Source organism: Astatotilapia calliptera, chromosome 17 (assembly GCF_900246225.1).
Source record: "Astatotilapia calliptera chromosome 17, fAstCal1.2, whole genome shotgun sequence".
NCBI lineage: Eukaryota > Metazoa > Chordata > Actinopteri > Cichliformes > Cichlidae > Astatotilapia > Astatotilapia calliptera.
Genome location: NC_039318.1, coordinates 22,338,867 through 22,364,790, shown reverse-complemented (window position 1 = coordinate 22,364,790; position 25,924 = coordinate 22,338,867). Strand labels below are relative to the sequence as shown.

The following is a 25,924-nucleotide window of genomic DNA, read 5'->3' as shown; positions in this document are numbered from 1 at the left end:
TCATGCATATACAAAACATTTAATTAATCCAGATTAAATGAAATATAATAACAGAAAGCCTCCTGTCATTTTGAAAAGCATAATAACCTGATTATTGCAGTTAGCTAACAAAGAAATGTTTATTATACAATGCTCTTATTTTGAAAAGCTATTCTTCACGTAACATTAATGAGGTTATAAACTTACTATTCTCCATAAGTAACGGGCCCATGTTTCCTATTACCTGAATTCTAAGAATATGGTCACTATCTGACTTGCGTATGTGTTTTAATACAAAGAAGTTGAATCTCTAAGCATGACGTTTAAAGAAGCCAAGAAGAAATTGTCAGGAGGGTTCTCCAAGTCTGATCTCCTGTCCTGTTACTCCAGCTTCCGCAGGGCTTCGCACAATTTCCCCATCTCACCTGAAACAGAAGAAAATAGAAGAGTCAGAGGAGCAACTACTGCTGTATGTTAATGCTCATCGCATGCTTTCATATTTATGGACTTTATTTATTTATGGCTTTTAATAACATTCACAATATGGTGGAGTATTTTTTTAATTGCACACATGAGCTGTTTAAAGAGTCATCCCACCATACTGTGTGGCACGTTGCCTACTTTTACACACTGAAGCTATAACACTAACTTAGTGTGTAAAAACACCACAGAGCTGGTGATTTTACTTCCTGAGGACCCTCAAAAAGAACATCTCTCAAAGACCATTAATGTCCTTCTACCACAGCTCCACAGAGGTCATATTAACATATTGTTTCTATGTTTCTGCTGCAACATCCACACAGTCCTATAATTCACTGGATGCCCCCTCCTATGTCTGAAAGATCAGGCAGTTCCTGCTGCCTCAAAGAGGTTAATAATATCACAATGGATCGATCACCATGGTCAGCTAGTGTTTGGCTGTTACCGTCAGGCTGACAGTACAGAACAAATAAAATGAAGACAAACTGACTGAAAAACAGTTTCTATCCCAGAGCTGTACAAGCAATAAATGCTGTAATATCGGAGAAAGATTACTTTTTATCTTTTACTTATTGTTATGTCTAATATATTTTCATATACTTTATTGTTTTTATATAGTGTTTTTATATAGTGTTCAAATTGCACCTAATTACCACTGTACACGTGAAAATAAATACATCTTTATATAAACATCTAAACATCTAACTATAAACATTCTATTTTATTCTATTGTAGGACGGAGGAGACGAGGAGGTAAAAACTGGAGGTGAGAAAAGCCTGTGTCATTTGGGTTGTTTCTCTTGTATTTTGACGGTTTACTCCCAGGTCTTGTTTTGGTTCCACTTCCTGCCCATTTCATTGTGTTGATTATTTTCACCTGTGTCTCACACTGCATGCATTTCCATGATTAGTCCTTTGAGTGTATACATCCAGGTCTGTGGGCCTTTGGCTGATTGTATGGTTGTGTTCAGGTCTAGACAAACACGTACAAACTTTTGGAGTTTGCACGTGCTTTTTGGAGTTTGGGGTCACTGTACATAACAAATCCACACTGTGCTTGGTGTTTAAATTTAAGGCACTCAAAGTCAAACATTCATTCACGTTCAGACATCTATTATTTGATATTTCCAGACGACTAGTCATAAGTAATTTGACCAAAGCTGCTTACTGTTGATGCTGTCAGCCAGGTTCCTGAGCTGCTGGGTGTTGTCCAGCACTTCGATGCTCTGGGTGTAGGGGTTGTAGCGCACTGAGAAAGGCTTGGGGATCGTGCCTGCAAATTTCCTGCAGAGAGAGATGTGAATGATTAAAGACTCGCATGCATTGTAAATTTTAGAACAACTAAAAAACTAAAAATTGTCCTACCTGACTTTCTCTTTGGCATCTTCAAAGCTCTCTGCCACAAAGTAAACCGGCTGGTACTCTGTGATAGGGTACTTCTGGACACTCGTCTTCTCGGGGTCGAAAGGCAGAAGTTTGGGCTTTTCTGTTAGAGAGTACTGAAAGAAAAAAAATGTTTTTCTTTTCACTGCTTTATTTTCTCAATGAGCATCTCTATTCCTGTCTGTAAACAGGAAGTGCGGCACGATTTAAGACTCTGCTGACTTGAGTGGACATCCTCTGCTGACAGCAGCTAATGTAACTCATGACCTCGAAGTCTTTGCCCCCACCTGAGTGCTTACCCACTGAACCACTTTACCACCGCCCTGCTGAGCAACTCCCCCAGTGACACATTAAACCTGAACCCGAGTGGACCACTAACCCACTGCCTGCTGTTGTGCAATAAGGCAAATGTGTTATAAAAATAATGTACAGAAAGCAAAATGTCATCGCTGTACTCGGCTTCCTCTTACCCCCAGCTCTCCAAATGAAGACAGCAAGCCGGCTCCGTAAGCTTTGATCTCAGAGCCCTGCTTACAGAGGCCAAACTCCACGGTGAACCAGTACACCTGAGGGACACACACCTGGGTCATGAAATGTGACTTGCAGTAAAAAAAAAAGGAAAGGAAGCTTTGGGTTTCAGAGGAAATCTGAGGAAAAAATATCTTATTTTAAACAAGATGATGACATAAAAATTGCATTTTTATACTATGTAAAGTAAGTTTTTATTTATTTTTTATTATTCTCTTAATATTTCTCCACTCTTTTTTATTCCTTTTTATATTTACTTATGTAAGACAAAAATATAAATTGTCATTAAGATTCTTGAGGTTTGCTTCTGATATACACAATCTCAAATAAACTCTAGGATTTAGATCACATTTTATCTCTTGTTTTACTCAGAGTATTTAAAAATAGGAATATTAAATACAGATATAATATTAATAATGAACTTTTAAAAAAAATTATTCATGATTTTGGAGGTACTGAAAGAGTTGCAATAAATGTGTTTAGCAGCATATATGTCTTGATATTTCTAGACATATATATACATATATGTACTACTTTATCAACAGAAAGCCTTAATACTAATTCAAGCTCGTCTTGACCAATTTCTGCATTAAGATACAATAACTGTTTTTTCCATGTCATAACAAGGTAAACACGTGTCATGGACAAAATGCACTTCTTATATTTACAATCCAAAGGCTCTATAAAGCAAAGAGGACTGTAATTAATGTTATTAATTAAACCTGTGTTTATCCTGCAGCGACATGTCAGAATAGCCTGTTAGATTAAGAAACAGGTTATTTAATGTGGTCTAGATTGATCCAATCTTTTGTAATTAGAGGCTCTTATCTATTACCGCTGTTTGCCTTGTACACAGTACTCACGGTAGCAAGTTTCTCAATGTACTCATCCGGCGCTCCGAGAGATGCAAGGCCAATTTCCTGTGTGGGATCAAAGCACATGGGTTAAGAGGAGCTGCTCACGCTGTCAGACAAGGCCAGGATAAACTGGTGAAACTGAGATTTGTCATCTTTTTGCCTCAGCACAGGAATTCATATCACTCTTGGTCTAATCTGAATAATAGAAAAGGGAAAAAGTAAAGTGTTAATTCTCCTCTTTAATATTACCTGTGAGAACTGCGCAAAGCTTGGATCAGCAAACAGAGGAACGTGTCCCAGGAGCTCGTGGCAGATATCCCTGGATTAGAAACACAATTTGCTCTTTAATTTAGAAATCTTTACTTCCTTGTAATAAGGAAGATTTTACTTCACCTGTAATTTTTTATTAGCTTTATACACTGAGACACTCACGGCTCAGGTGTGTACGTGGGCTTGGAGCCGTGGCGAATGTACTGCGTGGAATGGAAGACGCGGAACGCGAGTCCAGCCAGGAAGTCACGGGACGAGAGCAGGCCGGCTACGGGGCGAAGCCGGAAACCTGTGCATGCTGCAGGAGAGTGGTGGGGAGATGAAAGAGATGAGACACTGAGCGTTTTGTTGCTTGAGTTGAATAAGAGCATGCATTGATAGGAAGGGAGGAAGAGGAAGTGGGGGTCTGTATCTGTACAGCCAAATGAACTGAATGATGACTCATGCATTGGGTTTCATGGACTGTGTGATGTTGCGTGACTCATAACAGAAAGAGATTGTCTATTTCTATCAATCATTAGAAGAGAATTTACATATTATAGCAGCTTTGTTGCCATCTATAGGCAGTAATTAGCAGCTTTTTAATAGTGTGCATTTATAAATTATATTATTAAACATAGTCTTTCAAATGTCTGCATTTTAACCTCGGAGTGATAAAAAACAAGTGTTTTTTTTAGGTGTGGAGTTACACTGCAGGAAGCGGGAGACGTCCTCGAGCTGTGGGATGTTGTCTGGCCTGTAGCCGCAGTATTTCTCCAACAGGGGGAAGACGCGGTTGTGTTCACGGCAGGCGTGAGTCGGGTACAGAGTCTTCAGCTCCCTGAACACCGTGCCCCAGGTGGCCTTCTCCTCCTCTGTGTACTCCACCCTGGGAATGGACTGTCCACTGGAACAGCAGTCACAACAGAAGTTATGTTTCCCTGATAAACACTAACATCACCACACTGTGTTTACCTTAAATTTTTCTAGATTTAAATCGAATCAGTTTTTCTGTGGATGTTTCCCCAAGTCTCCCTGAACCCAACAAACCTTTGAGCCACAGCTCATTATTCCTGTTTTCTAACCTGAAAAATATCAGTTTTATTTTACTTGCTGCTCCTGTAAGTCTCACTCAGCAACTAACGACCCAGCTAAAACCATGTTTTAGACATTTTATCGGTTATATGTGAACATTACTAAAAAATAAATTGATGGCTTTTGAGCGTCTACATCAACGGCAATAAAAATTTCACCATGGCTGTAGTTTTATATGTAGAGTTTTTCTAATGTCTGATGTGGAGGATTTTTAGTGGTAGCATCAAAAAATAAATGTGGTAATTTTTTCTACATAAAAAATAATTTAAAATATGATATAGTGGTAATATATCATATATAAATATCATATATTATATATTATATAAATAATTATATAGTATTTTTTAATGAAATAAATAAATATAGAATTCTTTATGTAATTGCTGTGTCACGGCAGAAAAGACAATAAAAACAGCCCATAGAAAGGCTTGAATTAATTAGTAGAACCCGTACAAAAATAAAAATTAGAATTAAATAAAAATAATAAATAATTATATGATATAATGAGCATTTAGAAATTTTGAAAAAATATAATATGATACTATTAATAATCTATTATATAACAAAAAATTGAAATATTGCAATTCCTTTAGGAAATATTGCAATAATTTAATTTGTAACAGCTTTCTCATAAATAATTTATCACTGAATAAATATATCAATGTCAATTTAACTTACATAGCACATTTCAGTACATGTAGACTCAATGTCCTTACCACAAAAGTGGAAAACTCTGCAGGTCTACAACATATTAAGTCAATAAAATCAACAAAACAAAACCTCACAAAGAAAGACTGAATTTTGTGAAGAAAAGGACAAAAAAATATTTTTAGTTTATATTTTTTGTTGGTTTTTTTTCCCTTTTACTTCACCCGTGTTTTTGTTTTGGACTTCGATACTCTCTCTATACCCTAAAGCTACAGTATAACTTAAATTTTTTTTTAAATTATCTACACAGTAAACTCTTTTTTAAAAACATATTGGTTTATTCCAATGAGAAAGTTCACTTCATCATTTGTCTGCAGCATTTGACCAACATGTGAATAAGACTTCCTGATTAGGTGATCCTTTAAACCCACTATTACTCAAACTCAGCCCATAACGTCTCTATGAGCATAAATATATTAAGTAGGAGTAGTTACTGTCTGTAGTTGTAGGCGATGTCTGCGAACTCCTTCCTGCGAGCTCTGTATACTGGATCTGTGAAGCCCTGACAACATACACACACACACAAATAAAAGCCATGTTAGATCTCATGATTGCAGCAGAGCTAAATCAAAGGTGGAAATCCTTTGGGAAGGCCAAACTCACATACATATTCAAATGAAGCCTTTGTAGAGTGTTTTTCAGCTTATGATGAATGCATTCTGCTTTAATGTCAGTGGCAAAAGGGAGCAATTATCTATAATTACAGGGGCTCAATTAAAGCACTGACATCAATTTGTGTGTGTAGATAGTTTCCATTAGAATGGATGGCGGAGTGCGGCCTTGTCATCTCCGCTGCTTTTCATAAGCAAGCGCGTGGGCGTGAGTGCACGTGAGTGGACGTGCATTCACGTGCACACGCAGAGGCAGGATGTGGCGGTGGATGAGTCGGTCCTTACCGGGTGATCGGCGTCCAGCTCGGAACCATAACTCAGGATCTGGTTGGCAAAACGGTCCAAGTCCTGGATATCATTGGGGAACCATGGCACTAGAGGATAACAGCAGTCATTACGTACTTATAATTTATGTTTTAAGTCAACATTGGATCAAACAGACCAGTCGTGCAGTGTCTGAAGGGGATATTCAGTGTAAGGTAAAGGGTTAAAGGTCATCTCTGTGCCCTTTTATTGTCATATTATGCAGAGATAAGTCAAGTGGCCAAGCTATTTCAACAACTACAATAACCAAGTGGGGTCATATTAATACAGGAATACTTTTTTAATGACTGTATTTGTGTTTATTATACCCACTACGCTCAAAGGAGTCAACCAACATATCTGCGCCACACTTTGTGCGTTGAGTGTCTGCTTCAGAGATTCTGCAGAAAATCTGATCCCAAGATTATTTATTTATTTTAAAACAACTTGTTTATTTTATTGTTTCTTATTGTATCTTTCTTCTTTGACTATTATGGCACTTAATGCTCATATTTATTTTACTTTTTGTGTACAGCGCTTTGTGGCTGTCTGTAAAAAGCGCTTAATAAAAAACTTTCATTTAAGGAAATGATCATCAGTTGAAGCCTGAATATTTTTTTATTCCTGACTTATATAAATGGCTGCAGTTCACATTAATATTGATGATTGTTACACAGTCTTGTGTGCGTTTTGCCTGCAAAATTTGTTTCAGTGCTGTGGCATTTTGACACTCAACAGAGCTGTACACGAGGGGGGCATCTGCTTATTCATATGGATTTATGACACTCAAAAAACAGTGAGGCACAATCATTAATCTGCATTTGGGCAGTGTGGTCCAGCCTGAGGCCCCTGCAGAGACAATAAAGCTGTTTAGGCTGTCTCCAAAACTGGCCATAAATATCCTCCTTGTCCACTTGACCCTGACCAGTACGCCACAGAGTCTATGCTGAGGTCAGAGGGGGATCCATGGTGGCCCTGTCTGTCTCAGCCTGCCATGACCTTGGCATGTTCTCTGTCCTTGGGTTAGTCTGGGGCGGAGACACTAAACTCTTCTGTTCCTGCCGGGCCTGTTGGTCCTCAGTAGCTAAACTAATGTCATTCTGGAAACAACTAATAAAAGGGGCAGTGGGCCATCATTCTCATGGGCGACACTGGCTGTCCATTACTAAGTCTGGTGTAGCTCAACACCCAGCACCAGGCCCGGTTGATAAATGGATCATTTCAGCTGTAGTGGTGTCAGCTTTTTAGATTTATTCATTTTTTTAACCACAGCTGTTTCTGGTTCTCAGAGAATATACCCTAAATTTCCCTCTATTACCAAAATCTTTAATCTACATCGCACAATATTACCACTACTACTTCTATTATTACGGGATAGGTTGTTGCTGCTGTCTTTTCATTTATGTGTTGAATTCAAATATACTGCTATGAAGGTTGGTACAGATATCAGGGGTCCCCAGAGGATACGCCCATATTTTCCTTTTTTATCAGAATCAGCTCAAAGGTATGTATATGTAGTGAAACGTATTTACATCTCTTGGGTGGCTTAACATGAAGCACGGTAATGACATTTCCCCAGAGGATGATCACTGGTGTCTATCGCAATGAAATTTGGTACAGACATCAAGGTTCCCCAGAGGCTCGACAAAGCATCTACATCGAGGTTTACTGTGTTTTGTACTAAAATATCAACTATTTAATGTCAACTCGATGGTCTGCTACATAATCTAGTACATCTGGTTCCAGAGTATACCCTGACCAGGGTATACTCTTAAAAACTAAAAAATTACATAGATGAAGAAAAAGGCTCTTTGACAAAAAGCATTTATGATCCCCAGAAGATAATCCCCATTGTGCTACATTTTTTGTTATTTTGCAATGAATGACCTTGTTTAATATCAAATGGCTTGTAATTAATTATTTGCAGGTATTCATGTGCCTCTTGTAATCATTTTGGAGACCTAGTGCCATCCTTTGGCTAAAAATAAAAGCGACTCAGATTTTGATTTATAAGTCTAAAACTTCATTGCATTGCTTGTTTAGCACTTAAAGGCTGAAATGACTGGCATATTAAACACGAGAATATATCTGTAAGTTGACATTCACATGCAACATAAATTCACATTTAATAATTTCATCATGTTGCTGATTGAAGGTGCTCTTGTTCAGTGGACATCCTCATACAACTTACTCACTAACCTGTGTCCTTCTCTTTGCTGCGTGTTAGCTCGTGCACATGGCCGCTGATTTGTGTGCGCAGGCAGTCAATGACCTCATCCAGGGCCTGAGAGCAGGAGGAGTCTACGCTGATGAAGAACTCATACTGCTCACTGTTCATGCGCGATGGACGGGACTCGATGTGTGTCAGGTTAATGCCTTTCTCCTGCAAAAAGAAAGATGTTGGCATGCGGGTGTCAGCTGTTTATGTCTTTATGTTTACGCTCATCCACGCATGTATTTTGTATACGGAAATGTTAAATTTGTTTGAGAGGGATTTCTAATAAAAAACAAGGTGGAAAATTGTCCCGCAGCACTGCCTTTGTGCTATCACTAGAGGGTGGTGTGCTGTTAGTAAACTACTAGAGTGCACTCTATCAGACTTTGTGAAGACCACAGGTCAGCTGGCTGGAACTCGCTGAGCCAGACACTGGATGCATTCTCTTAGTAAAGACGTGTGGGACATGTTGTAATAGTTAGTACACAACTGTGGAACCCTTGGGAAGTTTCCAGAGTTTTATGGTTGAAATTCAAGAACTGTACTTGATCTTAACATGCAAAATAGTTCTGGCTTGTATGTGAATGAATTTTATATGGCAATTTTCACCTAAATGTGCTTTTGTTTTTGTGCACGTTTATGTAACTTTTTGGAGGGAGTGTGTTATTTGTTTGGTCCGCTATAGGCTGCAGAGGAGGGCGTAGGCAACCCAACATCACCTTTTCTCCCATCTGGATCCTATTCAGCTTTTTTTTACGGGTCATGTGGTTCTGCATCCCGACCAAAGATGAGACCACGATGGCATTTTTTGAATTTCATTTGTTTGAAGAGATTTAAAACTGTGTTTTTCAATTAAAAACCCAATATTACTGTATATTATTACTTAAATTTTTGTTAATAAATTAAAAAAATGTGATACATCAAATCATTCGTGAGGCCACCACAGAAAATATGATATGTATATGTAGCTGACAGATTTAGTTTCTGATTTTTAATTAGTTTGGGATTGAGAACTGTGTCCCTGTCATCATAATTAATCTGTCCATGACTACAAAGAGAAATAATTCAATGTGCGTGCCACTGGCAGCCTGGTCCAGCTTAACATAACCATTCCAAGTCCTGAAGCGAATATAGTGCAGCGGCAAATCTGCCAAATTTCTGTACCCCTCCGAGCCGTCCCTTCACTGTGACGCCGGTGACAATAACCCCAGCTGAGGTCAAGGTCAGTTGGTAGCATGACTCGTCACAAGAAAGCCATGCCGCTGTGTCACATGTGCGCTGAAACCCGGGTGGATAAGCTGTCCGGCAGTTTTTATGAGCGGCTCTCTGAATGAACACGTGATGGTTGTCCAAGCTGTGTGGCTAAACGTTAGCACATGGCTCAGTCGTTTTCAATATATCAGTAAAAAAAACACACACACACACACACACAACAGGAGAGAAAAATGAAGTCCTGGAGCACAAACTCTTGAAGCTTTGTTTTTTACAGCATCATTTACTTTAAAGCATGTGAGCAGACTCAGCATGTGTTACATCACAGCTGGGCAAGAATGGGGTCTGTTGATAGTTTGGGGGTCGTTTGGCGTGTTTTACTGAAACGTTAAGGGCAGTGGGAGGATGAGGGGTGGAGCAGGGGGAGGATCGGCAGAGTGGGAGCTCATAGGCTCAAAGGGGATCCTGATGTTTACAGCTGCATTTGAGACAAGCATTTGGCACATACTTGGTATTGATCAGAGTCAACACAGCCACATCTCCACCCACAAAAATGTGGAAAATTAAATTAAACAAAGAAAACATTTTCTTCACAAAAATGCTTTTCATGAACTGAAAACATAATTTTCATGGCTGGTTTTATATGTTATGATAGTGTTTTAATACAAAATGTATTTAAAAAAAATTAAAACTTGATACTTGAAAGAAGGTCAGATTTAAAGATTAAACAATGAAGGTGCTGCCAGTCGCTATTTACCACGAGCACGTAGTCACCTACGCAGAGGCAATTTAGATCGATATGAGAAGAAACAACAACACAATGACGCACTGATGTTGTTGGGATTTGAAGGATTAAGCAATAACAGGTTGTGTAATAACACATCAAACTGATTTTCCTTGGTAAATGTGCAAAAGTACGACAAACCATTAAGTACCATTGTATGCACAGATTCCACAACATAGACTGTTTATCAAATTAATGTGTTAAAACAAATCTCACGGACATACTGAACAGAGTCCGTATACAGACTGAGAGATCACCTGTCTTCAGTTGATATTATGTTCATGAGCTCATCAGAAATGCACATGGAAGGTGACCGTCAAAGACCTCTAAGAGAGAACTGGAAAAAGGGAGGTTTCATATAACAAAACTGGTCAAAATCACTGGAACAGTTATGAGAATTTTGGTCAAATTGTGTCATAATGCAAACTGTAGTTATTATGAAGGAGACCTAGAGAGAGTCCAAAGAGTGTCTACAGCCATCTGTAAACACGGTGGGGTATCATGTTGGGGCTAGATTTCAAGCCTTGGTGGTGGAGATCCTGTCAAAACTGTAAATGTGATTATGAAGAAATATAGAAATATACAATCAGATTTTCAACTCTCATCCATTCAAGATCCATTCATTTTTCAGCGTGACAATGATCCCAAAAATGTCAATGCTGTAAAACCAAACCTGGACAGAAAAACACAATGGAGCACTATCAGTGATTTAGAGCAGTGTGAGCTCATCTAAAGGCAACCAACATCCAAATAAGAGCTTTGAATGTCCTTCAAGAAGCCTGGAGAACTATCCCTGAAGACTACGTAAAGACTTTACCTAAGAGATTTCAGGTGGTTTGAAGAATAAAGATCGTCATAAAAAATTTAAGCTCATTATATTTCCATACATGTTTCAAGAAACTGCTCTACCGTTTTCCCATTTTCCTAACAAAACATAAAGAAGAATTTATAGATAAAAACAGCTGTTAGTCATCAGCATAGTATGTTGTAAACTACTTTACTTTCACATAGGTACAGCACAGCAATCAGTTTGCAGCGTGTAAGAATGGAGAATTTTCTAGCAGCATTTGCCTGGTTCTTTATCACTACCCCCAGCTGAGATCAATGATGCACCTGCCATGTTTGCAAACCACTGATATACAAACATGTGAGATAAGCTCTGTTTGTTTAGTTTCCTCCTTTAAAGAGTCAGAAAAAGCCAGGAGCATGAAAACTACACCGCAAAGCGCTTAGCCTATTTGTACATTTCTTTCCCCTCGCCAAAAGCCATATTGTATTTAAATGACATGACTAGTATAAATTATGTACTAAAGTGGAACATTCCCAGGATTTACTTTTTAGTGTCTCCTCGTGGCTTGTTTTGTTTAATGTTAATCATTAACTTATCGTAACATAACTGCTTTGTCATGAACCATTTTTTTTAAAGGAGCAGGTTGACAAATTGTCTCCCCCCAGAGTCAGTGTTAGCAACTTAGCGATATATTTATATATTTAGCGAGTTTTCAGACCCCCTTAGCGACTTTTTTTCTAAAAATCGACTAGCAAATCTGGCGACTTTTTCTGGTGTTATTGGAGACTTATTTATGACGACTTTTTGACGTGAAAGCGCATATCGCTTTTACTCTCAACAAGCAGCGGGTGCTGCCGTGGGCACCTCGCCCGTTCCACAGTGCTCACGGGTGGAGGATAGTCCTCCCCCAGCTGCTATCAAGGTAGAAGATGTTCACACCTATGCGTCCAAAGTGCAAATGAATCGCGCATGAGCGAAGCCGCTGCTCCCACACTGACTGTAACGCAGTCAGTTCTTCTTTTACTCTTATGCTGTTTTGTGGATCACAAGGTTTAAAACTTACGGAAAACACACACACAAAGTAACTCCACCAGAGTGCCTATTTCGGGTCACTTTTGCCGGTCCAAGCCCGGGTAAAGGAGCAGGGTTGGAATTGTGACATTAAAAAAAGCACAAAAATTGCTAAAAGAAATTTAATTTGTAGTTCTAAGTAAACTAAATGCATTTAGGACGTTTTTTTTATTCACTTTATGTCTCTTCCACGATGTTATTCCTCTCTCCAACAATGTAGGTTACAATCACATTAGCATGACCAATTATGCAAATTAGGCGATGACATCATTTAGCCACTTCTAGCGACTTTTAGGACAGCCAATAGCGATTTTCAATACTGAGGAGTTGGCAACACGGCCCAGAGTTAAGTAAGATGGACAGATACCAATCTCACTGAAGCCAGCTGTTTCTTATTTGTTTTATCTGCACAGGCCAAAGTGTAAAAAGAAAAGGATCCTTGCCAGAAACATTTTTACATTTGATCAATAACATTTTCATATATATCATTTGTAACAGTTAGTAGTAATTAGTATTAAGCAAAACCAGCCTTCCAAAACTATGCCAGATTAGCTTCTCACACAGAGTGCAGTCATGGGGATATACATTAACCAAATGGGATTTCAAATGTTATTTAGAGAGATTAGTGGTCATTAGGCAAGTCATTACTGTTTCTTATAATGCTAACATAAGTTAACGAACTGTTGGTTGTAACTTAGCATGAGCTAAGCTCTGCCATAGCTTAGCATCTTACAAGGCAGGGCTCTAGAGTGCGACCAATCTGGTCGCAAATGCGACCAAATTTTTCAGTGGTGTGACTAAAAAAAACCATTTGGTTGCACCTGTGCGACCAACTGTTCGGGTAGCAAAAAAAAAAAAAAAAAATCTGCAACCTTCCCTGTGGTCAACAACAGACACACATTATGCCCTTATCGTGGACTAAACCAATCAGAGATAGTAAGGGGCGGGACCTCTCTGATTGGCCGTGGTCCAGTTGAAAGTGCAGGTGGAAGTGGGAGGTGAGTAGCTTGCAGAGGTGTGGACTCGAGTCACATGACTTGGACTCGAGTCAGACTCGAGTCATTAATTTTATGACTTTAGACTTGACTTGAAAAAATGTTGTAAGACTTGTGACTTGACTTAGACTTTTACACCAATGACCTGGGACTTGAATTGGACTTGAACCGGTTTACTTGAAAAGACTTGATATTTCACTCCAAATATAAAATGTAACATGCATATAGAGATTGAAAATGTGATGTCATTCTGGGGTAGAACCACAAAGGATTCTGGGAACTCGTGGCAAGAGGTACTAGCGCACGCAGGCTTTTAATTGAAATCAGTTATACAGCGATAAAAAGAAACACAAAAAATGGCAAGAAGCTGTTGTATTATTAACTGCTATAGCCGGTCACATGACAGCCACGGGAAGCCGACGGGTAAAGAAATCGGTTGTTATCGGATTACGTCGTTGAAGAGAAATTGTTCGAGCCATGTTTCCGAAGTAACAAAGACGCGACGGATGGCCTGGATCGCAGCCATTCAAAGACCAAATATAACGTCCCAGAACACTCCAGCTCACAGGTTAGTCTGCTCCAAGCATTTCCACAAAGGTCAGTCTTCTGTTGTAGTTAATGCGTCATTTTCATAACATAATTGGTGATATAGGTTACAAGCAAGTCTGACGCTGAACAGAAATTGTCGCGCTATGCTCCTTTGTTTATTGTGCATAAATAGTGAATTGTCCTGACACAATATTGTGTTTCGCTTCTGTTATTATGGTACATTGACAAAAACATACTTTTATTCACAGAATAAAACAGTTGTTTTGTATCACTAATTGCCCAGTACGATTACAGCATACAGTATTATTGTCACTGCTACATTTCTGTAACGCGTACCAGAAATTATTTCCACTACTAATTAATTACCGTTGAGCTCAAAGGTCCTATTAATAAACGGTTAACGAATGTGTATTTATGACGACGATTTGTGAGACTGGTAAACTTATGATACGTACGATGGTCTTTCGTTCTACACGGTGCATTTCAAGGTCCTGCACCCATCCGTCGGTAAACTGTACCTGGGCTTGTTGCAGTGACCTGAAGTTACTAAACTTCATGAGTGTGTGCACTCACTCCAAGAACCGTATGATTATAAATATGCATATAAATATGCTACGATGAGATAGCTGACTTCATCTAACTAGCAAATGTTGTCCAGGCTACGTTGGTGATGCAGTTTTTTTTAATGTGTATGATATTTTTGTCATGCGATTTTAAAGCCGGTCCTACAAGCGCATCCAAGAATAACATGCAGCTTATCTCAGAACTGTCGGTGAAAATTATTCTTGGAGCTAGGTTTAATTGAGCTGCATTTTAAAGAGGTGCAATTTCACAATTTGTGTATATTTTCCAAGTTCACTATTTTGTCATGTGTTGAGAAAAACACAGATTTAAAAATTACATGGTCTAATATTTACATTTAGCATAACTGCAACATTCTTTTTTCGTTTTTTTTTAAAGACTCGAAAGGACTTGAAATTCAAAATTTCAGACTTGTGACTTTACTTGGACTTTTACACCAGTGACTTGAGACTCGACTCTGACTTGCCTGACATTACTTGAGACTTGACTTGAGGATAAAGACTTGAGACTTACTTGATACTTGCAAAACAATGACTTGGTCCCACCTCTGCTGGTTAGAGTTGCATGGATCGCAGATTTATCCGTTTTTTGTGAATATAAGCTGCTGACTGGTGAGCAGAATTTTCAGCTTGGTACGTTAGTGTTCATCAGTTAATCATAAAACATATTTAGTGCTTATAACAAATATATTATGCTAAATAAAGACAGATTTTTCCACAATGTATATGATAGTAAGAGTTAGTAAACCTCTATTAAAGTCTCCCTCTGCAGTCTGTTGTTTCTTAGATTCAGCATTGAAACTGAATTTAAAACAAAACATAGATGACATTCTGTCGCCTCATCAACCACCAAGATCTCACTGCCTACAGACATTCAGTAACTCTCATTGGATAATGTTAATAAATATCTTTCACTAAATATGAACGTTTTCTACCTGTCCTTGTTTAAATTATGAAAGAAGTTATTATGCCTGAGAATCTCTAGAATGTCGAATACTTTCCACTAAACAGTTGTCTTCTACTTTGGTTAGTTTTTTTAACAACCATTTAAAAAACATATTTTGCTTTTGTTTTATTTTTTACTGCAATTCCTGTAGAGTAGCTTTTATAGTGTTAATTCAGTATGTGCTACAAAATAAAAGCCTTTCCTTTACATTAGGTTTGTGGGCATTTTATTTTGAATTGTTCCAATCATGGCACTTCAAAGGAACAGCGCATCACAGGAACAGCCTGTGATGTCACAGTGCACATTCTACTGGAAAACCCTATAAATAGGGGAGACGTTCAACCGACTTTAGTGGATCTCGGATGGCAGAAACACAAAGCAACCTGGTTGTTAAAACAAAGACAAGGCGGACGCAGAGAAACGCACACGCACACGCTGACGCATCTACAATGGCAGAAGCAAAAATAGAAATGGTCATCACACCAAAACCTGAGGTTGATAAAGCCGCACAACCAAATACTAAAAAGTCTCCTGTGGCACAACCACCAAAGGAAACGGTTGTGAAACCAAAGAAACCAAAAAAGCAAAAACAGAAAAGAGTGGCTGAAGAACCAAGAAGAGCAATTACTCGGGCATATGCCCGGGCTCTTCTTGAAGCTCAAAACAGCACGGCTGATGGAGCAAACCCAAAAAATGAAGAAATGCTCCCCATTTCAAATGCAAAGGAGGACATGGAGAGAGAGAGAAATGGGAAGAACCCCAGCAGACAAAACCCTGTGCCTAATGGAGGGACTTGGGAGTATCAACCCATTCCCACATTTAGACCCCCGTTTAATCCCTGGCACGAGATTGCTGCTCTCAGACACCAACTGGAAGCCTCCCAATACCATCAGAACGACCTTTACTGTAAAATGGTAGGTGCAAACAAGAGGGCCTCTTATCACCAGCTTCAGGTGAACAAACTTCGTGAAGAAATTCACGAGAACGAGCAAAATCACGAGGAAACGATCAAAGGCCTCATAGAGCAGCTGGAAGAAGCTTCTAGTAATAAGCCCTATGACATCAGTGAGACAGACACTCTCGTGAGTGACAATGAAGCTATGGTCATATTGGATGAGGTGATTGCTACCCTGCAGGACCAAATCAGCCACCCTACCACAGAGCAGTGTGTGGAGTCTGCCACTCCAACCACAGAGGCTTCACACACTGACTCTGTAGGACTGAAGTCCTCTAAGGAGGCTGAATTTGAGCTCAAATGTAGGATTCAGCAAGAGCAGATTGAGATGCTCCAGAAACAGCTCCTAGCAGCTCAAAATCAGCTTGAAGAGCAGGCCGTTAAACATAGGCAGGAGCAGGAGACACTCAACCTGGAAATCAGTGACCTGAAATCCCAGCTCTGCCCCAACAAGGCCCTTCATGATTTGAAGCTAGAGTCTCTGGAGCGAGAGCTGAAAGGGGCCAAAGCTTCCTCACTTAAAATCCCACAGCAGCACAAAGAACAAAATTCCACTGCTGCAAATGAAATGCACAAATTTGAGCTTCCGAAAGAAAACGAGACTGGAGAACAGGACAAGATGGAAAAAGAGGACTCACTGCCATCCACTGCAAGGTCTCTGCAGGAGCCTCAGAAAGAAAAAGACACCACAGAACAACAGAAGATAGAAAAAGAAGAGTCAGCTGCATTTTCTGTACAGGAATCTTTGCAAAGTGTACAAGACAAACAGAAAATGCTCAATGTCAAGGTGGCTGAACTCAAGACTGAAGTCAAGAGCCTGCCAGAGATTCCGCCAAGTAAGAAGAAGAACAAGAAGAAGCGGAACTGTGCGCGTCCCCAATTTCACATAATTGGTGTCAACATCAAGTCCTAAAAATCATATTTATATACAACTAAATTGTCAGTGAACATTTGAACCCCTCTCGGTCAAGACAGAAGGCCACCCCTTCCTGAGCCCGGTTCTGTCAGAGGTTTCTCCCTATTAAGAGGGAGTTTTTCCTCTCCACTGTCGCCAAGTGCTTGCTCATAGGGGATTTGGGGGCTTTTTTTTAACACCAACCACTGAAAAGTTCACTGACATCAAATTTAAGACTCAGCAAATATGGAAATGGATCATTCGTCATCAAGTGAGGAATCATCCATTTAAAACATGTTTGCTGAGTCATATTTAGTTGTATATAAATATGATTTCTGTCACACTAAGGCCAATCACAGACTAATTTGGATAATTGGTAAAAAATAAATAAATTGAAAAAATTGAAAAAAAGTACGGTAGTTGTGTCATTGTTTCGTGTAGATTTCAAATAACATGCCATTTTATGTCAACATATTTCTGTTACATTTGTAGTGCTCGTGGTTTTATATTCTTATGATCCTGTTTGTTTGATGAGTATATCCTTCTGCCTTGCTTCACATATTTACTGCTGCTTGGCTAGCTTTAGTCATGCTAGCATCAGCACGGGTAGAAACAGATACACATCAGAGACATCACATGTAGCTTGTGTTTATGTTCAGAGTGACATCTGATTTAAAAGCAGGCAGCAAAGCACTGAGCAGCATATCAGTCAGCACAGAAAACAAATGCCATAAATGTCATCAATTAGGCTGGAATAGTTTGTTTCTAGTGGCTTCTATCAGAGGTGTGGACTCGAGTCACATGACTTGGACTCGAGTCAGACTCGAGTCATTAATTTTATGACTTTAGACTTGACTTGAAAAAATGTTCTAAGACTTGTGACTTGACTTAGACTTTTACACCAATGACCTGGGACTTGAATTGGACTTGAACCGGTTTACTTGAAAAGACTTGATATTTCACTCCAAATATAAAATGTAACATGCATATAGAGATTGAAAATGTGATGTCATTCTGGGGTAGAACCACAAAGGATTCTGGGAACTCGTGGCAAGAGGTACTAGCGCACGCAGGCTTTTAATTGAAATCAGTTATACAGCGATAAAAAGAAACACAAAAAATGGCAAGCTGTTGTATTATTAACTGCAATAGCCGGTCACATGACAGCCACGGGAAGCCGACGGGTAAAGAAATCGGTTGTTATCGGATTACGTCGTTAAAGAGAAATTGTTCGAGCCATGTTTCCGAAGTAACAAAGACGCGACGGATGGCCTGGATCGCAGCCATTCAAAGACCAAATATAACGTCCCAGAACACTCCAGCTCACAGGTTAGTCTGCTCCAAGCATTTCCACAAAGGTCAGAGTTTTGTAGTAGTTAATACGTCACTTTCATAACATAATTGGTGATATAGGTTACAAGCAAGTCTGACGCTGAACAGAAATTGTCGCGCTATGCTCCTTTGTTTATTGTGCATAAATAGTGAATTGTCCTGACACAATATTGTGTTTCGCTTCTGTTATTATGGTACATTGACAAAAACATACTTTTATTCACAGGATAAAACAGTTGTTTTGTATCACTAATTGCCCAGTACGATTACAGCATACAGTATTATTGTCACTGCTACATTTCTGTAACGCGTACCAGAAATTATTTCCACTACTAATTAATTACCGTTGAGCTCAAAGGTTATATTAATAAACGGTTAAGGAATGTGTATTTATGACGACGATTTGTGAGACTGGTAAACTTATGATACGTACGATGGTCTTTCGTTCTACACGGTACATTTCAAGGTCCTGCACCCATCCGTCGGTAAACTGTACCTGGGCTTGTTGCAGTGACCTGAAGTTACTAAACTTCATGAGTGTGTGCACTCACTCCAAGAACCGTATGATTATAAATATGCATATAAATATGCTACGATGAGATAGCTGACTTCATCTAACTAGCAAATGTTGTCCAGGCTACGTTGGTGATGCAGTTTTTTTTAATGTGTATGATATTTTTGTCATGCGATTTTAAAGCTGGTCCTACAAGCACATCCAAGAATAACATGCAGCTTATCTCAGAACTGTCGGTGAAAATTATTCTTGGAGCTAAGTTTAATTGAGCTGCATTTTAAAGAGGTGCAATTTCACAATTTGTGTATATTTTCTAAGTTCACTATTTTGTCATGTGTTGAGAAAAACACAGAGTTAAAAATTACATGGTCTAATATTTACATTTAGCATAACTGCAACATTCTTTTTTCGTTTTTTTTTTAAAGACTCGAAAGGACTTGAAATTCAAAATTTCAGACTTGTGACTTTACTTGGACTTTTACACCAGTGACTTGAGACTCGACTCTGACTTGCCTGACATTACTTGAGACTTGACTTGAGGATAAAGACTTGAGACTTACTTGAGACTTGCAAAACAATGACTTGGTCCCACCTCTGGTAGCTTGAATAAAGCGATATCAATTCATTAAATCCTGAATCGACTTTTAAATATAACTGTGTTTTGCCAGAAACGGCAGATTCTCAGATTAAAGCTCACAAAACCATTTAAACAACAACCAAACAGCAAATGAGAGCAGGTACACGGATTCCACACAAAGACGTAATCACAGAACTCAGAATCAACTTTGTCTTTCTCGGCTTTCTCACCCGACGGCCTGTAGACGGACACGCTATCGGAGCTTAGCGATTCTGATGCGTCCAGTCTGCGCTGTGATTACGTCTTTTTGCGTTGATTCTGAGCTGTAGGTTTTGTCTCTCTCCAACCAAAATTCACAGAGCCAGCAGCAAAAGAAGCAGCAAACTGCGCTTCACATTTGATCAATGTGGTCATGAATTTTGCTGTTTGCTTCCACGACTATTAAAATCACACTTCATGCACAGCTAGCTCTCTCTCTCTCTATACTCTCTATACTCTCTCACTCTGTACTTCAAGAACAGTTTCCCGTCTCCAATCTCTGTTTTCTGTATTATTCATTCGCTTATTACCCACCAGTCTACCGTTGTTTACAGCGCTGTCGGCTGCTGTCTTTTTCTTTTCTTTTTTTCACTTAAATGACCTCGGACAAGAAAGCCTATTTTTTCTGTTGTTCAATACTGAAGAAATTTAAACTTTATATGCAGAACATTGTAGAATATTTTTAAGGTTATCTGCTATAAAAAGCCAGACCAGGAAAATCTCATTCATGTTTTTCTGTGTTTTATTCTCACTTACTTTCACACAAAGGCATCTGCTGTGATGTTCACAATTCTGATGTAGTCAGTACTGATAAATGATCAGAATTATAATATTTCTGACTGTCTGAGGCTAAGTTGAATCGAATCGGGACTTTGAAAACCGGAATCGAATGGATTATAGAAATCAGTGATGATACCCAGCCCTAGTGAGCAGCCTAGGCACGACAGACGTGGATGTAGCTGTAATAGGAAAATAACTATTGCTAACTTTTCTGTTAAGTTAAGGCCTGATCCTTCTGAAATTCATAGCCAGTCCTCTGACACGGTGTCATCAATCTTTGAATGCTGAAAAAGCACAGTGTATCCAGAAAAACACATTTATATTATATAAATTATTATAAAATTTGTGTACGCCTAACTTTTGTGCCGTATGCCCATGGCAAAAAGTTAGTCTAGAGCCCTGCAAGGTAGCTTATTGCAGGATTAGTTTACCTGTCACTTAGCTTACATTCTTACAAAGAGTAGAAATTGAATCATATAGATTAAATATATCAGACATAGAATTTTAATGTGGTGAAATTGTAGGTATTACTAGCATGACTTTGTTCGATTAAGCTAAACTGATTACTCTAATGCTAAAATAAGCTAACTAAATAGTGAATGTAGTTTAGCTAAGCATTAGCTTAGCTGTTGCATGAGTTAGCATTTTACAAGGTAGCTTAGCTCCCCCCACTTTGCATTGTACTTTCCTATATAATAAATCTTAGCTTAAAAATAAAACTTAAAAATTTAACAAATATAATATAGAAATGTGAATTTATTTCAATCAGTGTCATTATTAGTTTGTTTCAGTTAGACCAGCCAAATTGTTGCTACTTAACACAAACTAGCTACTGGATGTACCTTAGCTTACCATATATTTAGCTGTTTACAAAACCTTGAATCAGGAGACACCCATTTGATGGTAAAATGTTGCTTAGAGCGATTGGGGGTGTTCCTGTGTGGGCTGCATCCAGGGTGTTTTCCTGTTAGTCTAACAAGGTAAGTAGCTTATGGTTATAGCTTAGCTTAGACTTAGCTTAGCCAGCTCACAGCCACAAAGAGTGGAATCAAGTAATATAGATTAAAGAAATAGTATAAATTCTTAGTGAGATCAGAACTATTGTATTATATTATATACTATTATATTATCTTATCTTCTCACAAAAACTTTGAATTAAGGTGCTATAGAAAATACAAATGAAATATAAAATGCTAATTAGTAAGATTAAAGCACACATTGAAGCTTAGCTTCTTAGAAACACTGGTGACACAGATGAAACAAATAAGATATAAATGTGAGATATAAAAACCAGAAATGAGGAATATGGATATATAGATGGATGAAATGTTATTTAGTTATAGCTGCTGCTTGAAGCGTTTTATTTATATCTAGTCCAGTCAGAACCGCTCTTCGGAACCTAACCAGCAACCAGTGGCTGGCTATAGCTCTTCATTTAATGGTCCCCTATGAATCTAATTTTCTGCAAGAAAGCCAAGAGGCACAATGTTCAAAGTACTGACAATGCTAAACACATTTTAATATTTTTCAGCACGGTGGCATGGTGGTTAGCACTGTTGCCGCACAGCAAGAAGGTCCTGAGTTCAATTACACCATCAGGCCGGGGTCTTTCTGTGTGGATTTTGCATGTTCTCCCCATGTTTGCGTGGGTTCTCTCCGGGTACTCCGGCTTCCTCCCACCGTCCAAAGACATGCAGCTTGTGGGGATAGGTTAATTGATTAATCCAAATTGTCACTAGGTGTGAATGTGCGAGTGAATGTGAGTGTGAATGGTTGTCTGTCCCTGTGTGTTAGCCCTGCGACAGACTGGCGACCTGTCCAGGGTGTACCCCGCCTTTCGCCCTATGACAGCTGGGATAGGCTCCAGCGCCCCCCCGCGACCCTGAAAAGGATAAGCGGAAGCGAATGGATGGATGGATGGAATATTTTTTTTAAAATAAATTCTTCTTCTTGAATGCATTTCACAATAGTCAGACACTGTCATAAATAAAGATTAATATACCGAACCATTCACACATTAATTTAACAACCTATGGTTTATTACTGGAAGAGCTGCTTGTAATTTTGCTTTCCATGACTAAATGAACAAGTTAGAAATCCTAATGATATTGAAAGGTACATGAATATCATTAGCATTCAGTTTGTCGCTGAACCCCATTAGGACCCAGGGCTGTCCACTGATATAAAAAGTTTACCTCAAACAGCCTCAGGGCTTTGGCTAAAGCTCCGACCTCTTCTTTTAAGGAGAAGATGCAGGAGATCACCTCTGACTTATTGTTGGTCTCCTCCTCCAGGTACATGGAGCCCCTTCTCTTCTGCTGAGAGACGTATTTAAGATAAATATACAGATTTTATATAAAAATACAACATGGATGAAGTCGTTCATACAGTGTTGTTAATGCAAAGCTATTACAAAAATGCAACAGATTCACTTTTAGTGCGGGGATGTGAATCATGAATTTAAAAATTGTTAGAATAGTGTTTGGCTCTCCTTTTGTCTGCCTGCCATATGCTGTTAGAGAGCATGTTATGTAGTTTAAAGCCATCCAGGGCAGCGCGTAAAGTTCAAAGCTTCACACTCAGCCATATTCAAAGAGGGTTTCAGATAAACACAAACAAAAACCCAACACATCCCCTCATTTCTTCTACAGATGTTTTACAGATGAGTAAATACAGATGAAGAAATAACAACCTAGTTAATTATTTATTAAACTGAACATGTCCCATGCTTTTTTAAAAGGAACCCACATAAAATTAAGCTTTTAAAGGACAGTTTTGACTGCAAGAGTTCAACAGGTGACTGAATTTCTACATCTTTTGTATGGCTTTTATTCAGGCTCCAGTTAAAGATTTCTAATATGTTGCTTATGAAATCTGATGTCAGTTAAATAAATGGATACACAGAGCTCAAACTGATATTAAAGATATTAACTTCGTGGTCCATCTGGCAAAAAGTTACCTGTAGCTTTAATTATTTGATTATAAAAAAGAACTTAAAGGGTGCTTTTGTCATTCAGAAACAAAAACAGAAGCCTGCAGAGTAGGGACATTTCTTGCATTTGTTTAGCACTCTGACTTTTTCCATTATCGTCAGCTGTTTTTCACCTCTATTCACTGTAATTCTCTGCTTTGTTTGCTCTTGTACCCCGAATTTTCTAGCTCTGCCCAGCCATACTGTTGTTTTAATAAAAACGCACTGGTTTGAATCGCTATTTAAGGCTGTTTGTTTTGCATAACCTCCACAAAAAGAACACAAATAAACAGACAAAATTGAATGTAGTGCTAAAAGAAAGAAAACACAAATGGCTTTTAAGTCAGCTATAAGTCAGATTTACCCCTGGGACTTGGTCCCCTGTTTCTGCTTCTGGGCTGTAGTTTCCATTAACCCTCTTGTATGCAGCGTCCATCCTCTCCGTCCTCCAGGTAGGAAGTGTGTAGTTGTGTGTATGCTAATGCTGGGCTGAGATCTCGGGAAAGCTCCTCTGTGAGCGCTCCTTTAAAAACCATTCCTGGTTAACACCGGTCCACGTGACACCACACCCCCTCTGCATCGATATGTCATGGGATGGTTGTTGTGAAACAGAACTAAAGTGGCACATCTGGTTCTTGTTGTGTGCCTGTGGGCAGAGTTTGCTGGATTTTGTGCAGCAACTTTGTCAGTTTCTGCACAGCCTGGTCGTTTTGAGAACAGGTAGAAATAACCAGTGAAAAACTTGTTTTTATCCATTTAGACACATTATGTAATCATAGTTATGTTAAAGGGAAAAATGGTGCTGATATATTTTTCAAGGCATGGTGTGAATGTCTTAATCGGGCCGTTCCCAAACCTCCACACTTAAGATATAATTCTGAATATAATCTTTTAGAAGAAATATCTGTACAAACACGACTGTGTAAGGTGTAATTTGTGTAACTGCACAGTGCAAACACTGAGGATGTGACCTGCAGTGGAAACTAACCTCATGACTGATAAGGGATTAGTGCTCCTGCCATATGGCACTGTATGAACTAATAACTAGGATAAAAACTGGTTGTCCCACCCTTGGCAACTTGAATTGTAATCAATCGTTTATGATAACTGGCTATAAATCTTTCATATCGTTGTGGAGGAATTTTGATCCACTCTTCTTTTCAGAATTGTGGTAACTCAGCCACACTGGATGGTTTTCAAGCATGAATGGGCTGTTTAAGATCCCAATTTTCATTCCAATGTGATAGAAACTCAGACTTTGACTAGGCCACTCCAAAACCTTAATTTTGTTTTTGTTTTACGCATTCAGAGGTGGACTTGCTGGTGTCTTTTGGATCACCCCCTAGATAACTGAAATTGAGTTTCAGGGCATGAACTGGTGGGTGGACATCGTCCTTTACGATTTATCGACAGAAATCAGAATTCTTGTTTCCATCAATTATGGCAGATAATCCAGTATCAGGTCCAACAAAGCAGCCCTAGATCATAACACTACCACCACCATGGTTGGCTGTTGGTGTAATGTTCGTTTATGAAAGTCTCGATCGTTGTGTCCTTGGGTGAGACACTTCACCCGTTACCTACTGGTGTTGATCAGAGGGCCCGGTGGTGCTAGTGTCTGGCAGCCTCGCCTCTGTCAGTGTGCCCCAGGGTGGCTGTGGATACAACGTAGCTTGCCATCACCAGTGTGAATGAGTGGATGACTGGTTGTGTAAAGCGCTTTGGGGTCCTTAGGGACTAGTAAAAGCACTATACAAATACAGGCCATTTACCATATTGCTCTTTGTGACCCTCGAGGCCAAACAACTCAAACATTTGCAAGGAGAGAACTCCCTCAGATGGTCTGATCTACTGCCATGCAGGGGCTGCGCTTTTAGATAAATGGACATTGTGAAGAAATTAAGGTAATTGTTAAAATGATTTATCCAGGAACTCTCTGGATTAGTCATACAGTCACTGTGTCTGGCAGTAATCAGACCTGGTTGTGGCTAGTGTAAAAACAATGTGGTTAATCACAGTTAATTCTTGACTCAACAAGGAAGGAAATTGTTTTTTCACACAGGACCAGGTAGGTTTGAATAACAAATATGAAAAACTAATACATCAGGAAAGGGGTAAATTCTTTTTCACAAAACTGCAAATTGCTTATACATTCTAAGTATTCCAAAGATGGAGATCTCTCAATTGATACTTAATAAAAGTGATCCTTTATAACTGATACTTTTGCATTTTATAATGTTAAATTGTAAACATTTGCACTATTTTACAGCAATTAGTTTAAGTTAGATCTGAATTAAAAGTAAGCCTCTTTTACTTCTGTTCCGTCATGAGGAGAACACTCAGGAGAAGACAAATGCTAGCTGCTGTTGATAGCTTGAAAAACAACATCATCAGATCTTAAGAAGCTTTGTCTACAGTAATGACTTCAGCTAGGTCTTACAGGGAAGGATGCTCTTTCAGGTTAAAGAACAGAGGTAAATATCATAATACACTTTTTAAGACTAGATTAATCAATGCCTTAAGAT

The 25,924-nt window shown here is 38.9% G+C and overlaps 1 protein-coding gene across 1 annotated transcript; it reads right to left on the bottom strand.

Annotated features, from left to right (window-relative positions):
- Nucleotides 1-2: 2 nt before the first annotated feature.
- Nucleotides 3-23,950, bottom strand: pah (phenylalanine hydroxylase). The gene is given in 14 exon segments (XM_026146367.1): nt 3-404; nt 1,628-1,743; nt 1,825-1,958; nt 2,313-2,408; nt 3,234-3,290; nt 3,477-3,546; nt 3,660-3,795; nt 4,187-4,383; nt 5,714-5,781; nt 6,176-6,264; nt 8,393-8,576; nt 22,624-22,746; nt 23,764-23,847; nt 23,849-23,950. Coding segments are annotated over 14 exon segments (1,485 nt in total). The 5' UTR covers nt 23,936-23,950; the 3' UTR covers nt 3-360.
- Nucleotides 23,951-25,924: the final 1,974 nt, after the last annotated feature.